Here is a 23697-nt window from a genome sequence, read left to right as displayed (position 1 = left end):
AGCTCTGACTTTCTGTGCCCATGGAGGCAGGGTGGAATGAAACATTCAGGATAAAACATGGATTCTCTCTTGTCAGCAACATGGCGACATGTTTTCTATTGGTGTTTTTCTTGTTTTCAGTTCTGGTAAGATGTTGCAGGACATGCAACAGCGGAGATAAAGTGTCTTGCAGTATTGAATTTTATGTTTTCCAGATATTATTGTTTACAAGGCAATTTCCTGAAGTCTTCCAATGATCCTTATGGGAGTCCTTGAATTTAAAAAATGTTCCAGATGTTCCAAACAGTGTTTCCAAACATTCACATTTAGAAGACAGCACTGCAGTTAAAAAGTTGTGTCTGAGATACTATGATGGAAAACAAGTGATAGTCGATTTTGCCTTTCTTGTTGTAGTATATTTACTTGACAGTGTTTGTTGTGAACATGGTTTCATTACCTCTTCTGAAGAGCCAGTTAGTTAGTTATGGAGTCTGATTTTCATGTATAAAGGAGCCTCTTACATACACCATCTGGTAACAGTGAAAGGGTGTATTGTATTTGCAGTCCCTCTCTCCACTGCTAGAGGGTTACATAAAAGGAACAGAAATTCATACTAACATCCTGGAGGCCAGGGTCTGCTAAAACTTGGTCCCTGGGGGATCAAGACCTAACAGAATGACTAGGGAGAGAAAACTATCCAAAAATGTAGAGAAAAGTGTATGAAAAATTGCAGAAATTATCTAATAGACTCAAGGAAAATTAGTGCTGAAAACTGTTTTTAACGTGGATTGTTATTTGTTTTTCTTAGTTGATCACATTTAAAAATTAACAGTTGCCCATTTGTCAAATGAACACTGAACTCTTCTAGTATTTTTTAGATGTTGTTGAGATTATTAAACTGAAGGGAACTGTAAGACCCCTAAGTATTTTTATTGTTACACATTAATACTTTTATTTATTTATATTACTATGAGTTTTTTTCTGTTTGGTTTTCCTAATGCAAAGAAACTTTTTTTAGCAGCTTGTATCTAGCTTGTTTCTTTTTCATATTTTCCAGTAATAATTCCAGTTTGTCCGGGGAGTGGTGGTTGTTTGTGTCCAAAATTGCATAATAATAGTAATTTTAAATATTTTGCCCAAATGTATTCAGAAGAAGGCATTACATTTAGTAACACTGCTAAAAGGAGCAGAACCTTTTATGTACAGCATCTCAGTCTCAGTGCTTGGAATAGTGCTAGGAAACTGTTGCTGCACAGGGCCTTGATTCGTACACCCTTCCCTTTGATTTAATACTTTTGTCCATCACAGTATTCTCTGGTTGCTGATCTCAGCAAAGATATTTGTAAACAGTTAACCCCTGAGTGTGTCCACCATGACATTTAATTTAGCGCTGGGAAGGAGGATGGGCACAGGAGAGGTCTTGCTACTGTTACAAGGCAAGTTGGGTTTTGAAAGTGAGCAGGTTGGATCAGGATATCCCCAAGTAACTGGGCTCATGCCAAGCCTGCATCATCTGTGAGCTTGTCTGTTCCCAAGTGGCTCAGCAGTGGCAGTCTCATGCAGGCCTCTCTTCCGAAGGCTTTTAAATCCTTGGGGTTTGTAACTCTGAAATTTCCCCTTCCCCCAAAATGGTGACCTTTGCTGGAAAACCCATGAGAAAAGAGGGAGAGAAGAAATACTCCCTGCTTCCTGCTGCAGAGGAAAGAAAACAAAAATTTTTGCTGTTGGCTCTGGGGTAGCATGATGCAGTCAGTGGCCTGTCAGTTTGGGTTGTCTCATTGTGGTTTTTGCTTAATGTGCTTGCCTCGCCTCCTATTTGATCTATGAGTGCGTGGCTAAAACCCATAATTTTCAGTGTTGCTTGTTGTTAGTTCACTGGGAACTACATATAGGCCAGGATTTGCCTTAGGGAGCTACCACTGCTGTTGGCTGGGTGGAGGGGATAGAGTGCTACAGATGGGCAAGTTTCAACATCCAGCCACCAAGCAGCCTTTTCACGTACTTCTGAAACCTTGGCTTGGAGGGACAGTGTGGAATGGTAGATACAGAGGTAAAAGATCCTGCTAAGGAAAGGCCCCATTCAGAGTTAGGACATAATGGTTGTTGCTTTTAACTATCCCAAAGTCTCGGGGTGGCTGAGATACTTTAGTCAGGCCAAGCTTGCTGAGGAAGTTGACAAGGCTCGGAGACCAACTTCAGAGACCTGAAAAACACGAGATTTTTTGAAGACTCCAGGCTTGTACAATGAGTAAGTTGGGTGTCATGAATCACCAATGCTCCTTTGCAGCTGGAAGTCCTCTAGTGTTTCTACATCTATAGGAATCTTTATGGTGCTCCTCAGAGTAGTGTCCAAGCATCAGGTGCCTGGCTTGAAGAACATGTAAGAGATTTAAATAGCTGGGTGAGTTATGGAGAAGAGAGCAGGTTTTGTGGCAGGGAGGGTACAGAGGGACATGAGGAGAATGGCTTGGAAGAATGAGAGTGCAAAGGGGAAAAAACCTTTTCACTTTTTGAATGAAACCTATCTTTTTGACTCGCCATACAGGCACTGAGGCAGCAGGGGTACCTTTCCCCAGGGGGAGTGAAATAGGATGGGAGCAGTTGAGGAGAAGCAAGTCTCTGGGAGAGTTACAGTTAGGTTAATTTGCAGATGCTAGTAAACACAGTGCAGCATTCCTGACATGAGGCAAGGTCTGGCATGTCCTAAGGAAAAAGGGCAGGTGAGTTTATTAAAAGTGATACTAGTGCAATTCCTGTTATCAGAAGAGTGCTCTTCTCCTTGTGAACTGACTGCTTCCTCAAATGGGCAACTTCTCTCGTCATGAGACAGGGCTGATACAGGGCTGTCTTTGTGAGTTACGTACAAGCTCATCCCTGTGGTGGTGTTTGCGGAAAGTGGTCATTTGAATTCTTGTTGTTCAACAGTTACTGATGTAAGGAGTATCGGAGACAAAGCGCTGTATTCTCCAAATGAGGGAACTGTGTCCCTGGTCTAACACATCTGTCCTGTTTGGCAAAGTTCAGTGTAATGTTTTAAAGGGGTTTAAGTCAGGTCTTAGAATGGAGGTCCAATTCCTTAGGTGCAGCATTAAAAGAAGTTGTTAGGGTTGCCAGCTTTCCCCACTCAGGGTTAAAAATTAATTCTGTCTCATGGAGTTTTTATCGTGCCACTTGTATACTGGTATCTGTTGCTTAGTTTTGATCCTTATCTAAGAACAGTTTGCAAATACAAGGAATGGTGGGGGGGGGGTGGGGGGGTGGGGGGGTGGAATGCAGGCCAGTTGTCCACAGAATAGGGAAGTTTGCACAAAGATTATACAAAACTTTACTGATTCTTTTGTGTCAGTATCTCCTGTCAGGTTAGGGGTGCAAACAGTGTTTTGTGAATGTCATTAGTTTCTCTTCTTATGCTGTAAAACGCAAATATCCCTAGATCCAAAGGGCCTCCCCACAAAAGGGATTTACTGTAAGGAGTCCCTAACTATAAACATGCTACTTTTCTGGCAGGCATTTGCAACTTCATCTATTCTCTTCTGCTATGCTATGATACTCTGTGAATTTGTTTTTCTGGACACATATTTTCTGCAAGATGTGTTTTATTACTAAACGTTTATACACCCGAACCCTTCAAAACAAGGTTTGTGTGTATGAGTGTGTGGGAAATCCAGCAAAGGTTTGCAGCATGGTCTCCTGTTTGAAATACTGAAAGAAAAGGACAGGGACTTTTTACAAGGGCATGTAGTGATAGGACAAGGGATAGTGGCTTTAAACTGAAAGAGGGTAGATTTACACTGGATATAAGGAAGATATTTTTTTGACAAGGTTGGCGAGACTGGAACAGGTTGTCCAGAGAAATTGTGGATGCTTCATCCCTGGAAGTGTTCAAGGCCAGGTTGGATGGGGCTTTGAGCCTCCTGGTCTAGTGGAAGGTGTCCCTAACCATGGCAGAGGGGTTGGAACTAGATGATCTTTAAGGTCCCTTCCAACCCAAACCATTTTATGATTCTATGAAATAAAACATATTCCTCCAAAAATGTATTTTTGTAATTGAAATGTGAAAGTTTGTCTGTGTAGAAAACGAAGGGGGAAGATTAATTTAGCAAGAAAATTTCACTTCTCAGAATGGAACCAAGCTTTAAAACTCCGAATGGAAACCTTAGCTGACATTCAGGCTGTGCCTGCCTTTTGTTTTCAATCGTCCTATTTAATGTAGTCCAGTGTGCATTTTTATCAGTCACATACCTTTATTTGCAGTGTTAAAGCACAAAGGATTGAGTGGCCCAGTAAAAGCATGTGTGTGTGCATGACAGAAGAGTCACGCTCTCTTTTTTGCAGTTTGCCTCAGACCCTTATTTCTAGCAAACTGTTCTTTAGCTTTATGGTTGTGTAGCTTTATGTATCGGCATGGTACAAAGTGAGAAAAGCTAGCAGCACAGCTGCAGTAAATTCCACTGGGACTCTGTGTTTCCTGCAACAACAAAGTACAAAGTACTTTTTCCAGACAATTAGTGGAATGAAATTGTTTAAGTCAGTGGTGTTACAGTCCTGAGTGGTAGAGACTTCCTTTTCCCCATTCTTCCTTCATCTTTGCCATGAGGTTTGTGTTCAGTGTTCTTTTATCAGTGTGTCATTGTAGCCAACTGTAGGTCATTTATTCCACATGCTTTCCAAAAGTGTGCATTGCAGTTATCAGTCAGTATCTGCTTTTATGGGACAAATCATGTTCACGTTACACAAGGGAATAACACAGTTAAAATTGGTATCACCCATGAATGTAGGATTTGGCGCAGTATCCTCACTTGCCTGTTTTGCTTCATATAGAGTATTAGAACAGGTATAGAATTGCGGGCACTAAATAATTAAAGGTCTTGTGATACCAGTGGGGGGTCATGTGATGAAGTGCCCTTGTTTTGAATGGCTAGACCAGAGTAGTTACGTTAACATGAACTATTTCTGTAAGCAGTCGAGAGTGGTGGACCTTGGTTTCCAGTGAATTTGTCTTGCAGATCCAGTTTACTTTTTAACTGAATTGCCCCAAGTCTTCAGTGTGAGCTCTGCTGTTAGTGTATGCTGAAAATGCACTTGGGTGGGGAGTGGATTCTCTGATACCAGACTATAGGAGAGGTCTCACTGCAGCCTTTTTATCAATTTATCACTCTGCTTGTGGACTTCCTCCCAGCTTCCTGTTCTGATTGCACATGGAGGAATGTAATATTCTGAAGACCTCTACCTTCTGTCAAGATGGGCCAAAATTGACCAATGAGTTAAAAAAAAATATGTAGTTGCGGGAGATGCAGACATGCCTACAGTAACACGAAGAGGAATTTTATGAAATCGGATTGAAAGTAGGTCATTGTAGCTACCCCACTAACCAAGTTAATTACAGTCATTAAATTTTCTTTACTGTTTTGTATGTGTCACACTCCCCCTCAGGTAAATCTTTTCTTTTCCTGTAAGTGGGCTGTTTCCTTTGCTTCTTTCTTTAATCTCCAGGATATCCTCCTCTGTAAAGAAGATTGTCACCCCCACACTAGTAATTAGACCAGCAGGAGAGGGAGCAGCCACCTTCAGAAATCAGCAGGCACGGCCCAAGAGTGTGAGGAGGCACTGATGACATGCCCTGTCTTGCCTTCTCTGCTGTACTCTGTGCCAGGTCCTTAGTGTAACTGCACTGATGTCATTGCAACTCTGCAGTGTTGTGCAAGTTAGTGCCATCAGCCTTAGTCAAATGCTATTATATAAGAAGTAGTGATGCATCATCTAAAAAGCTTTTGACCCAAAGCAGGTCACTCGTGCCTGGCACATGTATAATGCTGTTCTCACATAGCAGATATTTACAGGCATCCATAGTAGGATAGTAAATACTGGAGGAACAGGGTTGTGCTCTAAACAATCCTGGGCAGAATGTTCTGTGATCAGGAAGGACTGGATCAGGTGTTTACAGAAGCTCTTCCTATTTTGAAACCTTGGGAAACCAGTTAAGGTACATTGTTGGCTTTCTTTGCCATAAGAAGTGAGAGCTCTGCACCTTTCTGTGGGATGGATTGTGTTTTCTAAGAACACCTCTGGAAGGACCATGGAGGAGAGAAGTACCTTTCTCCCCATTTTGCAGAGGAGAATGCAGGTAGAAAAAGTTTCAGCACATTCTCCTTGTGCAATAGTCCAGGTCGAAAGATCCCCTTCACCTCTTGGAAGAATACGGAGTAAATGCATGTCTCATGGGTGGGAGCTGGTGCAAAGAAGGGGGAAGCTGTGAGACCTTGCTCCCTGTACTGAGAAGGAAAGGGGTGACTGGGAGCAGAGAGAGAAAAGGAGCGGGCTGTGCAGCTACATGCCTCCAGCTGAATTGTGGGCTCTGTTCAGGGTTCCCGCATTCTGCGTAGGAGATCCTGACAGGAATAAAGATGCATGTCTTGTGCATGCTTTGGCACAACAGGATCAATCTGTTGGGAACATGCTGTCTTCCCTTGCACACTATCGTTGAATTGTTGTGCACGCAGTATTTATCTGTGACTTCTGGGCAAACGCAGTAACTTAAGCAGTGCTAGTGGGGCTGGGGCAACTCTAAACTGCCTTAATACTCCCCCATTAAGTATCTGCTTGGGCAGTCTGCCAGGAATTGGCACTTGACAGGGTCCTGTGCTGTGCCTGTCTGGTGTAGAATGCCCCATGTCCTGCTCCCTGCTGGCTGTTGCAAAATAAGGGCTCAACTCCCAACTGCCTTCTCTTCCAGGCTCTCTGTACGTGCCTGCAGTTGGCCTGTTCACTGTTTTCCTAGCATGCCTCTCACATAGTCTTTGTGCTTCTGGAGCCTTGAACTGGATCTTGTTCCAGCCTTTCGGAAGGACAGGCAGGGTCCCCTTGTTGGTCCTTGCTTTTTTCCCCGTTTGTGTGAGGAGGAGCATTTTGTTTGGCCACACATTTTGGTTTTCCATTGCCTACATTGCACAGTCTTCTCACTTAAGCTCCTTTCTGTGACAGTTGTCAAACTGAACAGATATGGCTGATATTACTGTGCGTGCTTAGAAAAGGAAACATTGACTCACTGGGTTTGTTATTCTTGCTTTTTTGTTGGTACCCAAACTCAGCAAGTTGCCAGCAAGTGTGATAATTTACATGATCACTCAGTAGAATCAAGATAGGAATCTTGGGTATGTAATATGGTTGATATGGGGTAAAAAAAGTGTGTTTGTGTTTGGCCAGTCTATGCTGTGCTGGCCTTCTCTCCCTGAAGCAGCACAGTTGCAGTGGGGATTTGGCAGGCCACGGCCCTTCCCCAGACAGCACATGGTCCATGTGACAGTTGTGTCATAACATAATGACTACCATCAAAATACGGAAATGGAAACTAGCAGGTAACATAACACAGGTATTAAGAGAAACATACTAGTAAGACTAGTTTCAGAGTTTTCTTTATACCTACCATGTTTCTGTCTCTATGGCTTTGTTAAGGTTTGCTTTGTTTCAAAAAAAAAAAAAGAATATGGGATCGCATCAGGACCATTTCCAAACAATACCTCGATACATAGGGTAGAAGGAGGGTCCATTTGCTTCATTCAGACACCTACTTCAGCCATGCCAATTTAGTTATTTTGGGAGTGAAAGAAAGAAAAGAGAAAGGAGATATAATAATTTGACCTAACCATGTTTGTATTTCAAAAGTTTGTAAGATTTTAATTACAGCTTAATTTCATTGTAGTTCACCTTGAATGATAACAAAAGTGCAGAAGTGTAATGGCTGATTTTCTAAAGATTCAGTACTTTGGGTGTTGTGCTTGCTTTAAAAAGTTGGCTGTACCATTGCAGGCAGAATTCTTTGAACAGGATGCTTAGGAAGTTTCCTGTGCAGTTTCTATGTGGCTTATTTTGAACCATTGTTCCCAGGTTAATGTTTCAAAGTTTGAATCCCCAGGCATGGTTGTTTTAGTAAAGCGTTTGAGGCTTTTAATTAATTTTAATTCATTAATTTTAATTAAGGGTATATCTACGAGTGCTAGGTATAACTCATTCGTCATTGTTCTAAGCAAGGGAGGTAGTGCAAAGTATATTTATCCAGCCAGGGATGCTGTAACAGAGCTTAAAATAAAGTGGTGTCCTCTTACATGTGTTAGGAACAGTGGGTTCGGAGGAGGGGATGAGAGATGTTTCTTGTGCTAAAGCCAGACTCCCGTACTAAATCTTTCAGTAGCTCTTATGAGTTAAAAAATATGCTCCAATGCCAGAGAATCAAACATGCATCGTTTTTTTGAGTCCTTGGCCCATGCCTAGTCTGTGTCTTGAAAGTCTCCCTGAGGTGGAAAAGTCATCGTATCTTTTTACTCTGCAGCCTGTAGGGAAGATCTGGCAGAGGGGTTTGGGAGGGAAAGTCCCGTGTCATCAGAACCTCCCTCAGGGTCACAAGAGGAGTTGCGTGAAATGCCAGCCTGAGCTGGGCTCTAAGACTAACTGTGTTGTAACTCCAGTGAGAGAAAGTTGCTCTCTGAGGTTTGCTTATAGTCTTGAAAGATATAACTGAAATGGAAGGGGAAATCTAGAAGGAAATACAAAGGAGGTTCCTGGAAAAGAGTTGGCCTTATGGGAATTTGTTACTAAACAGGATCTAAAATGCCAAAGCACCTCTCTTCTGCTCATTTGAGACGATAAAGACTTTCATTTTCTTTTTGACTTTTACAGAATTGCAGGTGTCACAGAGAAGAATAATCTTCGTCAGCCCAATGGTCATCAAGGATATGAGCTCTGCAGTTGTTATCTAGATGGATGAAAAAGTTAACAGCCCAGAAGAGGAGCTCCTTTGGTTTTCAAGATGGCAGCAACTAGTGGCGAAAGCCAGCTGCAGCGGATTATCAGAGACTTGCAAGGTACAGGGCCATGCTGACAGATTCATTCTGTAGGCTGGACTGCATCCTCCATGTTTTAGGTAACAGAGAGTAGGAGTTGTGTTTTCAGTTGGGTAACACTTTTGTGCAGCAATTGTAGCAGCATAGTTCAAGGTATGTGATGTGCTCAATAGAGATGTGACTGATGTTTTTTGAGAGATGTGCTGTACCTTCTGCAGGATCCTAAATTCTTAAATCCTGCAAATTTAAACATACAAGATGAGAAGTAAGTTTTACAATTTAAAAAAAACTGTATATGGGGTGTGCATTGTGAGCTAGGACTTTGTTGGTATGAATAGAGCTATGCTGTTACAAGACTTCATGTGAGATAAGGAGAAGGCCTGATTTTTTTAGACCCACCCTTGATAGGAAGCTGTTGTGGAGTTGCTGCTAATATGGGAAGGGGAAAAAACAGGAGGCCAAACCAAACTGGGAATGGAGACTCAGAGGAAGAGTGCTGGAGAATTGGATCTGCTGTTCTTGCTGCAGTAGAACATGCTTTCTGTGCACCAAGGACAAGTTGGTCCTTCACTAGCAGGAGCCAACCTCATTTTCCGCAGCTCTGTTGCAGGCAAAATTGGCAGCAGAATCATAACTGTTTTCCTGCTCTGTCTCTGTCCTGGTCGGCTGCCTATACAAAGATCCAGATATTTTTTCTTTTAATTTTTATTAAATATAAGGTATGATATCCACCAAAGCTGGAAATCTAGATTTTCCTGTAACATAAAAAAGGAGATCTACATGCCTGCTAACAAGTGGAGATTTTAATTCACAAAGGGTATCCAGTGGGTCTAGGAGCTAAGGCTCACTTAGGCACCTGAAATAAGTACAAAACCAAGTGGAAAGCAAGCTCAAAATCAGTAATTTTTGATGCTGGGAAGTACACCCTTTTGGGGCCAGAGTGTCCAGGGAGACAACAGAGTTTGCTTTGAAATTTCCTCACCCACTATGGGTATAGCTTTTAGGGAAGAGGAGTTGCTGTATGCTTATTTTTATGTAAATTATTTTTCCCATTTCTGTTTGTAACCAGCACAAGCTGAACCTTCCTGAATAAAGCATGGAGAAGATAAATGTGCTGACTGAACAACTGTTCTCGTGTTACTGATCCCCTTTAGCAGATTACATGCTTTGTCCTTTTTAATCAGAATTCTGTTTGTTCTGTGGCAATACCTTAATGTGCACATGAGACAGCAAAAAGTTAATTCTCTTTCCTCTGCTGAAGAACCAGTTAGCAATTGTCTGTTACCAGTTTTTGCTAAGTGTCAGAAAGAGGTTTTGCTCTTTTTAAGAAGAAATAATCTGTACAACAAATTGACATAACTTGAGCTCTAGTTTTTTTATAGGTGGTCTTAAACTGCGAGCATATCAATAAGTTTTTTGCACTGTCATTAAGGTACTTTGACTGAAAGAAACTGAATACACATGCATAATGTCCAGGCAGAAAACCCACTTATTTAGTTGTTTATGGATTCAGAGCTATATATCTCTTGCATTAGTTAACAATTTTGGTGTCTTGTTTTAAAGATGCTGTGACTGAATTAAGTAAAGAATTTAAAGAAGGAGGGGAACCGATCACAGATGACAGTGTCAACTTGCAAAAATTCTCGTACAAGCTTGAGTACCTTCTACAGGTAAAAAAAAAAAGTGATGTTTGTCATTTATAATCCACCATCAAAGTTAGGCCTTGTTCTCTTTTATAGCCTCTTCAGTATGTGGGGTTTAGCTGAAATAATCATAAACATCCAATTATGTCTCTCTTTTTTTTTTTTTTTTTTTGGCAGTAAGTGGACTGAAATGTGTGCTGCTTATTGTACTTATTTCAAGTGAAAGTAAATAAATGTAATCAAAAGCCAGTGCTGGCAGTTTGACTGAAGAATGTAAGGCATTTTTTTATTGAACTGAAAGAGCTGAGCTTGATTTTAAAGATATATCCTGCTAAATTATCTTGGAAAAACTGTTGTAATGAGATCTTGACCAACAGCTTAATGCAAAATAAATACTAGTAAGCTGTTCATGGTGCAAATATAGTAGTGTGAGTAATTTACAGAATTTTTAGCAATTTCACTTTGGAAATTCATTTTTATTGCATGGAAGGCTTAACGCAAAAGGCTGGTTTTTAAGCTGAATTTCTGCTTTTTGTCCATCCTCAAAATTTAAGTAAAAGGGGACACTGCTGGGCAAACCGAAATTCAGTTTGCGTAATCTTTTGTCTACAGATACTGTAATCATGTCACTGATTGCAACAAAGACATGCTAATCTGGCCTTAATCTAGGCAAGGGAGTTTTAATTGGGTTGCAGAGGCTTCAGCAGAAGCTGTAGAATCCTTTGGGATTTGAATGGTCCATGCTGCAGTCCATACCCTGGCTGCATTGCTGCTCCGAATGTGGTTTAGCTAGAGCAGGTTTTTCTGGTACGTACATGTGTGCTATTTCCACACTTGATTGCAGATCTCTCAGCAATTGGTTGTTAGTGTGTTGCTCTTGAACAGCTGTTGAATCTGTTGCAAATCTTTGTTTCGGCAGTTTTGAACGAATGTCTGTGTTTTAAGTAGACCCAGAACATTATTATCCCCAGAACTTTATTATCTGTTATGTCTGTAAAGTAGCTTTTGTAACTGCTGGATTGCAGTAGTACAGCACAGTATCTCTTTCCTTTGTGAATACATTGGCTTAAACTAAGAGGAGTCATGAACGCACATGTTGCTGGGAGAGGAACAAAATTCCAAGTAGTTATATATAAGTATATTTAATTTTTGCTCATTGCATTTTGTTTTCCTTGTTTAAGTTTGACCAGAAAGAAAAAAACACATTGCTGGGGAACAGAAAAGACTACTGGGATTATTTCTGCGACTGTCTGGCAAAAGTCAAAGGAGCTAATGATGGAATCCGCTTTGTCAAGTCTATTACGGAAGTAAGTATATCAGTTAAGCATCATAATATGTGGTTTATGTTTTGGTATGTCTTTTCAGAGAGCAGTAGAAACTAAAAGAATATAGACTGCTTTTAACATATGGCAAAAAAAGGTTGGGAATTTTTATTTTTAATTCTCATGTAAAGTATAAAAATGCAAGGTTACTCTTTTTACTAGGGCACTAGATTATATAGAATTAGATAGCCTGACTCTTACTTAATTTGAAGACTGTTTACACAAGTGAATGGTCTTGTTTGTCTCTGGTTGTGCCCTGCCTTTTCATAAACTTAGTGCCATTTGCTCTAAAAAGGAATGAAAAATTAAGTCAAGGATAGAGCCTACCATGTTTAGCACAGCTTACAGCAGGACTTGGCTTGAAGTGCAAGAGGAAAAATTCACCATATCTGACATTTCTTAATACTTTTTCAACGGGTCAGTAGAGTTGAGGAGGACTGACTGAGAGCAGCATTTCATCTTCTGTCTCAACTTTGTTCCTCCACATTAAAATGCGTAATGTAATGGCTCAGGATGGTTGTCACTATTCCCTCAGCTAAGCTGTCATGAATAGGACAAAAAGCTTTATTTTTATTAGATGTAGTAATAAAACCTTAATCTTGTAACAGCCATGTTATGTCTACAGCTCAGTGAGTGGGTGAAATAAGTGCTGTGAGAAGCTTTCTGTGCTCATCCTGTCTGAGTCTTTAGAATCATTTGAAGAAGAGCTTCCCTTGTGGGTAAAAGAGGTGGTGGTGCCAGCCGGCATTGTCCTGATGCTCAGCTCTGTTATCTGTGAGCTTTGCTAAGTTGTATTGGCAAGTTATTACTTACAGCAGATTTCCCCATTCTCTTAGCAACTCCTCCACAGCAGCTCTAGGTAATGTTTTGAGCCATCTGAAAGACAGCCAAGATACTCTAGCAGAGGCAAGCTCTGTGTTCTCTACCTCACTTTCTTCTCTCAGCAACTTAGGCAATATTGAATTGTATTGTTCCAAGGTGAACAAGCCAAAGAAGGGCTCCAGTCTGTTTTACCACTGGGAAGGGAAACAGGGGAGAGCCATGGGAATTGGGTTTGACTTTGTCGCTACTTTCAGAAAGACTAGAGAAGTAAGGACAGTGACTGCTGCTGCAGAAAAGGTCCTCTGACTGTGGATACTGGCCTCTAAATTCTCAGTAGCAGTAGCCAATCTGATTTCTCTGCAAAGATGACTCTGCTGTAGCCTTCAACAGTCTGTTCCCTGTAGTGTCACCTGCATATTACCACATGTAAAGGCTGCTCTGCTTTTTTCTCCTTCTGCAGTACCTCTGACTGTTTAATGGTTAGCATGATAACAGAAATTATTGTTTGGAAGAAGGATATTTTCTATTTCAATTTATGTGCAGCCATAGAAATTAGCTTGTAGAATCCTTCTTTTATCTTTATTAGCTTGTAGTTTAGGAATATGAACTCTAAAAAAAAAATCACTCAACCATTTCAGATAAGGAAGCTGGCAGACTCAGGTCCAGAAATGAAATGACAGAAAAACATGTTGGTTATTCTCCTTCATTACAGATGGAAATCAGCAGCCAATTTTTGAACCTAGCTGGATAGAACATAAAGGTTTCCAAATGTCATTTATTTTCTCACTGAACAGTACTTGTTCACTTTCAAAGATGGAAGTGAACAAGGAGGAAAGAGTAATGGCAGTTGTGTTTTAAGAATGGTCAGACATTTGACAGCATAATGCCTCCTGTTCTGCTTTGCTTGCAGTGCTACTAATATTAGGGTGCAATGATATGCTAGAGAGATGGAGTAAGGAAGCAAATAGGAATACCCTGGAAACTACCCAGCTGTTAATTGAAGAGAGAGCCTTGTCCTTGAGCAGGGAGTTCTGCTAGTTCACCTTTCAAAAGGTGATTATGCTGAATACACATCTTTCCAAGTCTTTACAGCCATACATGGCATGTGCTAAGGTGCTACAGCCATACATTGCACCTTAGCTACAGTCTTTGCATTTTACATGGTAACACTGACAATACCAGACACTGCCTGCCTCCCTGAATTCTAGCAGGGCTCTAGCAATAGGTGGCATGGGTTTGCTTCCTAGTCAAATAGTCTTTGGCTACTTGTAGCTGCGTATATGTAAATATTTTCCCCTACTTCTCGTCACATCATTTGTTCTAGTATCTCCATGCTTTAAAAAGGCTTTGCGATTTAAATTGATAAACCAATAGGAGTAAGGATAGGATTAATTCAGTGGCTTCCAGTCTTAATTTTGACTATTCTTAAGATACTCACTAAATACACCTAGTTAGGAAAAACACTTATAAGCTTCTGTGCACAGGGCAGGCATAGCGTCTCCCTGAAGAAATATTCAGACATCTACAGGGTGAATGAGGCTGAAAACCAGTTGGGCAATTAAATTTGCTGTTTCTGGGGTACTTAGCCTTTGGGGACGATGTTATTTCACACTGTGTCCTACAGAATTCAAAACAAAAAGCAGTAAAAGGTGTTGCTTCCTTTGTTCCACATTTCATCATCCCGTTTATAAGGAACATTTTTGTATATAATGGATTGCTGAGATAAATGAAGAACCTGTGTCTTGCTTGAGCACAGAAGCCCAGAAACAGCAAAAACAAGGAAACTGAGAGTTAAGGTATTGCTCTCACTTCACCACAGTGGAATACTGATCAGGAAAAAAAGCTTGTGTGGCCTTTGAGCCTTCTTTCAGACTAACTTTTCAAGCAAAATTTACAGTAACCTACTAACTTGAGCCTCAGCCCCTCTAATATTTTTTTTGGCTGCTATTTTTAAATCATGAATATATTTGGTGTGTGAGTTGGATGAGCAGTTTGGTTAGGAGCATGGCTGACTGGTGAGAAATTCTTTTCATCACTTTCATTTTCCGTTCCTAAATTGATTGCTGATTTTGATAGAAAGGCGAAATGAAACACTACTGTTTAGTGTTTCACTATTTTGCAGAACAGCAAATAGTTCAGATGTAAAAGACAAAACAAAACATCAATTCCCCAAGTCAAAAGCTATAACAAAATTTAGTGCTGAGTTTTGTGATCCCCCTTACGTTGATTTAACAGCTGTCTTCATAAAAAGAGCCATTAATTTCAGTCATGCAGCTGCTCTTGGTCTGAAGTAAGAATTAGATTTTTGTCAGCTTAATGGCTAAGTATTAAGAAAGGCTTTTTGCATTGTCTGGGGTTACTGTGTCCGCAGGGATGTATATTTGTATATGTGTACATCTTTGTTCTGTGACTAAATCTGCCCTAAAGCTCTTCGCTGTGGCCAAATGCATCTTAAGTAACGTAAGCAGTCACTTCTGGCTTTGCTGGGCACATTGAGATTTTGCCTTATGTTGGGAATCATCCTTAGCATAGTCTGTACTCACGTACTCAGTGTATTAGATGATTCATTGGTCTGGTGATGCCTTTTATATTACTATAAAATGGACAACAGCCAGCTGTACATACAAATTCATCATTCAAAAAAGATTCCACTCAGTGACAGTCTTGGGAGAAAGTGTGCCTTGGTGGCAGTTCTAACTACTTCCTTTACAACTAGTGGCTTATTGTGAGGGTTTTTTGTGTCGGTATGTAGGCTGTTCTGGCCATGTGTCTACATGATTACAAATGATATTTAGAATTTTCTTTTCTTGTCATTTCTCCCTTCCAGCTACGAACATCTCTTGGAAAAGGAAGAGCATTTCTTCGTTACTCCCTGGTTCACCAAAGGCTAGCAGACACCTTGCAGCAATGTTTTATGAACACCAAGGTGACCAGGTGAATAGCAAAGTACCTTGTTAACTAATGGGTGTTTGCTCAGTGTGATCAAGCAACATAGCCTAGTAGCTATTGAAAGAAATTGAAACCCTTCCAAATGGTTGGCTTAGAGAGCTGGTAATAGGATAGGAAGGATAATAGACCTTTTGGCCTTGGTCAATGGTTCATACCTATCTTAGGCTGGTAAAGGTTGAAAGTTGTTACAGATAAATGTGTATGGAGTGGGTGGTGCTGATGCTTCTATATGTTGATTTCAGCAGTGACATTTTTATAAGCATTGAAGGCCCTGGGTTTAATCTGCTGTGCTGTACATCATAAGGGAGGATTACTTTGGATGTGTTGCGCAAAGCCCCAGAAAGCATTTGCATATATCTCTGGGCTGGCACACAGAGGAACAGCTTGCCCTGGCCAAGGAACACCAAAGATAGCTTGTAGTTGGTTGGAGGGGCACTGGTAGGGCTTTTTAGAAACAGTCAGATATTTGCACAGTGTATTTAACTCTATTTGCTGCTTTCTGTTCCTCATTTTTGATGTATTAAGTATGTGCTTTAGGTATTTACTGTGTGATTATCCAGTGTATAAAAAATATGTTGTCTTGCCAGTGTTTTGCCCAAGCACTGGAGCAAAAAATATTTGCTCCTCTAAAGATATTTATGTGGAATTCATTGAAGCTGTTTAATTTCATTCACATCAAAGGTATGGGATGTTGTTTGGTGGGTCTGGGTGTTTTCAGGTTTGCATTTAGAATAACATATCCTAATTTTTCTGGGGTGGAGTGAATAATGTTGTTGTGGCTTTTTTGCAAGTGAAACTGCTGTTCTACTTTACTTATGAATAAGTATTACTTCTTTTTTTGTTTTCAAGTGACTGGTACTATGCAAGAAGTCCATTTCTGAATTCCAAAATGAGTTCTGACATTGTGGGACAACTCTATGAGCTCACTGACGTTCAGTTTGACTTGGCATCAAGAGGCTATGATTTAGATGCTGCTTGGCCAGCATTTGCCAGGTAAGATAGAACCACTTTGTCATTTTGTATTAACAGGGCCATAAAATATCTGCCTGCTACGGAATCTGTAAAAGCTTCTGCTTTTGAAGGTAGGAATACTTGTGTTAGAGCAGGTATACACTTTCTCCATGTAATTAGTCTCTGAACAAATTGGCCTTTTTTTCCTTCAATGTACTGTATACCAGAGATCAGAGTTGATGCTCTGTAATGGAGTACTTCCAGTAACTGCAGTGTAGGCCCAGCTCCCAAGCTGTTCTCATCTTCACAGGCACAAGAAGAAATGTTCTTAGCTCCTTCTGTTTTGAGAGCTGAGACGTGTAGTGACCGAAGAGCCAAGCAGTGTGCTTCACTTGCAGCAATGGTAGAGACGACAATATGCGGTCACTACAGCCTGATCCCACCTCAAAGTGGGGGATAACAAAAACTACTAGGGCTGATCCAGATCCATTTGTATCAGTGGGAGTGTTCTAGGGCTGCATGCTGCCACCATCTGGTTGAGCCGCCACCACACAGCAATACAATTTCTTGGAGCAAAGCTGCATTGGTTCTTGTGAATGTGGGAAGTCACAGCTACCAAACCCATAATCTTTTTTAGGTGCCTTTGATATCCCTGTTTTGGTTTCCATCAACTTCAGTGGTTGTTGACCCAAACACCAGGTGCAGTTATGTCTTTTTGTATGTGGTAGTTACAACTAGACAAATCTTACACATGTATGTGTGTGCTTAGACTTCTCTTGTATATTGTTTCTCTGTGTGATCAACAGGAGGACGCTGTCCTCGCTTGGATCTTCAGCATATTTATGGAAGCCCCCAAGTCGCAGTTCCAGCATGAGCAGTTTAGTTAGCAATTATTTGCAGGTAAGCAAATTACAAATAAATGTTTATATGGCACGGTAGACATGTAATTAATGAAATAGTTCTGGAGAGCTTGGTAGTTTTACGGTGATCTGACTCTTGTAATGGTAAACTGCAAAAACAGTTCTTAATTAAAAGTAAAGGGAATTGTCCAGTAGCTGATTCAACTGAACATGCAAATCTTGCAGAGGAAAAAAAAATATATTTTCAGAAGACTGCCCGCAGATAGGTATGTTTTCATTTATCTTTTGTGAAAACAAGCCCCATTTCCTACAAGTTGATATCTCGTAGTGCTGTGAACGCAACATACAATGTCACTGCGTTAAGAAGCTGAACTTGCTCTCATTGGAGCACACCATTTAAATACATGTTTAATACTTCTTAAACTTTCTGGTTTTCCCCTTCTGTTGTTTAGGCCCAAGAGTTTCCCTCCAGCCCTGATGCAAATAGCTCACTAAATGTTGAACACCTTGAGGGCTTTGAAGAGATGCGTGTAGAACTTGACCAGGCTGAGCTGAGGCAGAGGGAACTTCAAGATCGTATTCACCAGCTAGAAATGGAAAACCAGGAGCTCCAGGCAGCTATCAGCCTTCAGAAAGAACAAGTACAGGTAGAAAAGGAGAAGAGCAATAACTACAGTGAGGAGAACTCCCGGCTGACAAAGATGATCACAGAGTTACAGAAGCAGCGTGAGGTCTCTCACTCCACTCAGAGCACTGTTCATGACCTGCAGAAGTGCCTACAGTCACTGGAACTGAATGCAGTGGAGCAACAGAAGGAATATTCAACAAAGCTGGAGCATCTGGTGACTGGCAAGGAAGACTGTGCCTCAAAACTGCAGGTGTTGAATCAGGAACTGGAGGCCTCTAGGGCTTTGGTTGCTATGAAGGATCTTTGCATTGATGAGCTCAAAGCCAAGCTGAGTTCCACAGAACAGAAGAACCTCAACCTCCTTTCAAAAGTTGATACTGCCTTGGAGGAAAAGGCCACAGCCCACTGTGACTCTGCCCTCCAGGCACGGGCACTATTAGAGAAGCTTCAGGAGACAGAAAAGGAAAAGGCAGATATGCAGAGACTCAATGATGAACGTGCATCTCAGCTGAAAGCAGCAAGGGAGGAGCTGCAGCTGAAAGAAGAGGCACAAAAGGAACTGGAATCCAGATACAATCGCCTCACTGCTGACTCCAAAGAAGAGAGTGAAAAGCTGCTTGGGAGCCTGGAAACCATGGCAAAGGAAATGGATGCACTTCAGCAGGCCCTGACCCTGAAAGAAAAGGAGATGGCTGAGCTCCAGACCCAGGTAATGGGGTCGCTGGCTCAGGTGGGGTCAATGGAAAAAAATCTTGAGGAAGCAAGGAAAAAAAAAGAGAAACTTGAGGAGGAGTATGGTAGGAGGGAAGGAGCATTGAAGCAGGAAGCGCAGTCGCAAGCAGAGCAACTTGAACTACAGGAGAGTCGCTTAACAAAGGTGAGTCAGACTGTGTGTAGCCTTGAGGAGCAAAACTGGAAACTCTTGGCTGAGAAAGAGCATCTCAGCCAGAAACTCAAGGAGCTGGAGGAGCAGATGGAGCAGCAAAACTCTGCAGTGAGCGAAATGGGTGAGGAGAGCAGGAAGCTGAAAGTGGAGAATGAAAATTTGCAGCAGTCCAAGAAGAAGATGGAAGGGAAGCTGAAAAATTTGGAAGCTTCTAAAGCTTCCCTGGAATCTGAGGTAGCCAGGCTGAGAGCCTCTGAGAAACAGCTTCAGAGTGAGATAGATGATGCCCTGGTGTCAGTTGATGAAAAAGAGAAGAGGCTCCGTGGCAAGAACAAAAAGCTGGATGAAGACTTGCAGAATGCCAGGAGGCAAAGCCAAATTCTGGAGGAGAGATTAGAGGCTCTGCACTCAGACTATGAAGAAGTAAAGCAAAGAGAAGAGACCACCAAGGAGTCTTATGCCTCACTTGAAGGACAGCTGAAGAGTGCCAAACAGCATAGTTTACAAATGGAAAAAAGCTTGGGTACCTTGAAGGAAAGCAAAGAGTGTCTCCAGTCACAGCTTGCAGAGAAGGCAGTAGAACTGCAAGGCATGGAGAGCCAGTGTGAGCAGCTAAGAGCAGAAGCTGAAAGGCATAGAAAGAAAGCAGAGACTCTCGAGGTAGAAAAGCTCAGTGTTGAGAAGACATGCCTTCATCAGACAAAGCTTATTGAATCCCTCACATCAGAAAAGGAATCGGTGGAAAAACACCAACTACAGCAGGTGGCTTCTCTGGAGAAGGAGGCAAAAGAGCTGGCCTCCAGACTGGCCATGAGTGAAGAGCAGTTGGAGGTCAACCGAGGTGAAGTGTCTAGGCTGCAAGCAGAAGTCCTTGACCTGCAAGTCAAGCTTCAGCAGACCACTGATGAGAGAGAGCAGATGAGAGGTGAGCTGGCAGTCACACAGACTGTCTTGAGTGAGCAGAAGGTGCTTGTCCAGCAGCTGAAAGAGCAAAGTGAGTCACTCAACAGAAACCATGTGCAAGAACTGGTCCAATGTAAAGAAAGAGAAGCAGTGCTGAAAAAAGAGCAGGAGACAGCAGCCCATCAAAAAGCTGAGCTGGAAAATAATTTGCTGAACCTGAAGGAAGAGCTATCTGAGGTTAAGCAGTACTTGGAAGTTGCTAGAATGGAAAATGAAGAAAACAAAGATCTCCTCCACAGGACCAACACAGATATGGCTGAACTTGGTATTCAGATTTGTGCCTTGACCTCTGAAAAGGTGGAGGCAGAAGAGCAGTTAGCCCAGGCCACAGAAAGGCTCAAAGAACTGGAAGAACAAGCAGCAGAGCAACAGGAGAAGCTGAAGCTTGATGTCTTTAATCTGAGACAGGAGAACAATATCCTGCAAGAGAAATTAGAGGAGGCTCAAATATGTGCCGCAGCTGTCCCAAGTCTGCAATTGCAGCTGGAGACAGTAAAGAAACAGGCACAGAGTTTCCAAGAAACGAGCCAAGAAGAGCTGTCTGCAATAAAATTTCAAATGAGCACAGAGATTCTAAATTATCAGACAAAATTCAAGGTAAATTAATGTGATTATTATAGCTGAGGGAGCTGTGCAGGATTTCCCCTGCTTTACCGCCTGCTGCAGCAATTACTGCGTGAAATCCTAAGGTTTGTGTTGGTCAGACTCTCAGACTAGCACACAACTAACCTTAGCCTGGGAATCTGAAAATGTCTCTATACACATGACCTAAGCCTATCTGAGGTAAAATAACTCTTCAGAGTTTTTTGGAGATGTATAGTATGGCCATCTGAGCACAGTGGAGAGGCCAAGTGATATGGAAAAGGCAGCCAGTAATGGAGAGGGTGATGATTTCTTATGTTGGCACTGAAGGTGGTGTCTTCTGTAACTTTTCCCTCTGGTCACAGCTGTGATTTTTATCCTTTTTGGTAGGAACGTTGCAAGACCTGTTACCCACACCCGTAACACTACTTCTCCTTAAAACTGATTTTGATGAAAACAAACTTAGACTGAGACCAGATACTTTTGCAGTTAATTCCCTCGCGTATTTTTGCTTTCAACTGCTCAAGGTAGCAGCCAAGAAGATCAAAGTTTTGCTTCCAGAAAAATGTGAGTCAGCCCTGTAAATGTGAAACAGCACACCTAAAGGCTGAAGATTTTATTGTGTTTGTTCTGCCATTCTGAGGTAATGTCTAAGACTGGCAGTTGATCAGAGGCTTATGCCACTGGTGATATGCAGAAATCCCACGAATTTGAGAAAATAGCATACATTTGTTTACGTTTCATTTTCATAAGGGCTTCTTAAACCTCAGTATGATTTGGGCTGTCTCACTCTCTTGAGCCAAAGCATTTTGCAAGTTGGGCCTTCTTTTTGTTGGGAACTGTAGTGGCCCATAGGAAGTTAACAGCAAAAAACAGCTGGTCTGCCACCACAGAGGGGAGTTTCCTTGAATCCATGAGATGAGTGCTTCTTTAGCTGTCTTTCCTGAGCCTGATGGTGGTGCTGCATTTATCCCATACATGGCAGTAAGAGTACTCATGATTCACAATTGGGAATTTTGTAGATGAAGGTATGGCTGCTAAAGGAATGCTAACTCCTGGCTCAATCTCTCTGCTAGGCTGTCAATGAAGAGTGTGGGAAAGTGAGGGAGCAACTTGAGGAGCAGAAGCGACAACAGCATGCTGCAGAGGAAGAGATTGCGGAGTTACAAGTAGGTGCTTGATCTGATTAAAAGACAGAGGTGTTTGTGTCAGCAGGCATTAGTGTTATAATTAAGGCAGGCAGCATTTCTGATGACTGGCTGTGGATCTGAGAAAGCCCTTGAATAAATATGGGTGCTGCAGACAAAATACTCGGCAGCTGAAAGTTAGCCACTGAAACAGGGATTACGAAAAGCATAACGGCGTATAGGATTTGTCCTGCTTTGAAAGCTAGTCAGGTTTTATGTAAGACCTGGTTATGTGTACACTTCTTAAATGGGGGTGCAGGTTTAAAAGGTGTCTGTCTTAGGCCCTACATGCCCACTGCACACAGCCATGTGTGTGGATCCAACTGTTTGCAGGCTGCAAGGGGCACTGAATCAGAGAACTATTCTGGCTGAGAAATAACACAGATGGAAGAAAATAGTTTTTTCACAATGCATTAATCAAACAGTTGAGTTAGGAGGGTCATACTGAGGTGTAAGGAATCCAGAAAAAAGAAAGTTAAGGTTTTTGAACCTAGCCCTGCCTGCTAGCAGAAATATATGTACACCTTTAGATGCAGTTAGGTATGTTCCCTGCGGACTGAGTTTGGCAGACTTCTCTGGAGAGGCTAGCTGTGAAAGAAGTTTTTACTTCCATTGTCCTTCATGTTCCATATAGCTTTAATAAACATTTTCCCCATTTTTAGTTGTTTTTTTTTCTTTTGAAAATATTAGGTGGTGAAAAAAGTTTTAGGGTGTATTTTGCCATTATCTTTGAGAGATTTTCCTTGATAAGGAGGCAAAAGCTCAACTGATATGGACTAACAAGAATTACAAGGCTTAATACTGTCTTACTTTAGAGTCTATCCCTTATTCAGTGTGACAGAAGTAATCAATCACTAGTACACAACTAATTAGTGTCTGCCTATACAATAATATCTTAATTGGTGGTTTGGCTTATCTGATTCTTTTAAAGCATTGTTTAGGTGTCTTGGTAATTGTCCAATGCTTGGTAAAGTGTTGGTTTTATATGTAAGGAAATACAGTAATTTATTTCACTAGGCTGCAAACACGAGTTTGTCTAGAAAGCTGGATGAAGCGAGAGAGCAGCTGTCTGAATCGGAATCTGCTCGGCTGCAGAAGGAAGAGGAGGTGACGTCTCTGAGAGAACTCTTGGAAAGGTGGGAGTTTGGGTTCTTTACACAAGCCGTTAATCATAAGCCAAGCAAGGGGCCAGTGACCAAGGCATATTGAAAATTGCTGTGGTGTATGAAGTAGCATATGCCACAGGTTTTATATAGGGTAAATAGTGCATGGGCACTGATGGGGAATATCGGATTGACACTTCAGATGAGAAATATGTAAATTACATAGAACACATGAATGCAAGGTTTAGGTTTTATTGTATTGTTAATTTAGCTGATGACATTAATTATATGTCTTCCTTTATGAAACTGAAAGACACTTTATAACCTCCTTTTACCTTATAGGTTAGTCACAAAATCAAAACACCAATACTGTCTCTTTTTTTTTTTTTCTTCTTTTTTCTTCATAAGGAATGGAAAATTTGCGCTTTTTGACAGTTTGTTTTTTCTTTCCTCTCCATGAAGTTTCAGGGAATCAGTAAGAATTATTTGAATTGGACCACATCCTGCACGTCTGTCAGGTTTCTTAACAGTTTCAAGTATCTAATGTAGGCTGTGTTTCCAAGGTCTGTAATGTGGGCCTGTGTGGTGCAGATTATCTGGCAGTCCAAAATAGATCTTCATGAGACATGGGCTCACACAGAGTCTAACGGATTAACCAAAGCCTATGTATTTTTACATTTTTGTGCTGATATCATCTGTCTTTTTGGGAAGACTGATAATTCTTTATCTATGCTGAAGGTTGTCAGTACAAAACCTAACTCATCAAAATACTTGAATTCAGCTGAATTGGCTGAGTGAGTTCAGACCAACTCAGCCCTTCATGTTGTGTTGCTGGAGCATTTTTGATCCATTGCTAGGACTCACAGTACTGAAATTACCATATATATCGTCAAGCCAAGACTTAAATTCTTGGAAGCTTCCTGGGGGCACTTCTTTCCACTGACTGTGCCGTGAACTGAGTTGTCTTAACCTTTAGTTTTTTAAT

The 23697-nt window shown here is 41.4% G+C and overlaps 1 protein-coding gene across 6 annotated transcripts in view; it reads left to right on the top strand.

Annotated features, from left to right (window-relative positions):
- Window positions 1-23697, top strand: part of FYCO1 (FYVE and coiled-coil domain autophagy adaptor 1) — a 53699-nt gene that overhangs the window by 1335 nt on the left and 28667 nt on the right. For 4 of the 6 annotated variants that reach the window (XM_069811574.1, XM_069811548.1, XM_069811558.1 and 1 more), the window contains exons 2-10: window positions 8653-8837; window positions 10380-10486; window positions 11641-11766; window positions 15431-15537; window positions 16402-16545; window positions 17310-17403; window positions 17816-20437; window positions 21499-21591; window positions 22627-22745. In XM_069811574.1, coding sequence (XP_069667675.1) covers window positions 8783-8837; window positions 10380-10486; window positions 11641-11766; window positions 15431-15537; window positions 16402-16545; window positions 17310-17403; window positions 17816-20437; window positions 21499-21591; window positions 22627-22745 — 3467 coding nt within the window. In that variant the 5' untranslated portion in view covers window positions 8653-8782. Of the gene's footprint in view, window positions 1-8334; window positions 8464-8652; window positions 8838-10379; window positions 10487-11640; window positions 11767-15430; window positions 15538-16401; window positions 16546-17309; window positions 17404-17815; window positions 20438-21498; window positions 21592-22626; window positions 22746-23697 lie in introns of those variants that run through there. The other 2 variants (XM_069811567.1, XM_069811581.1) reach the window with 2 other exon arrangements.

Source organism: Haliaeetus albicilla, chromosome 2 (assembly GCF_947461875.1).
Source record: "Haliaeetus albicilla chromosome 2, bHalAlb1.1, whole genome shotgun sequence".
NCBI lineage: Eukaryota > Metazoa > Chordata > Aves > Accipitriformes > Accipitridae > Haliaeetus > Haliaeetus albicilla.
This window is presented reverse-complemented; position numbering and strand designations above follow the sequence as displayed.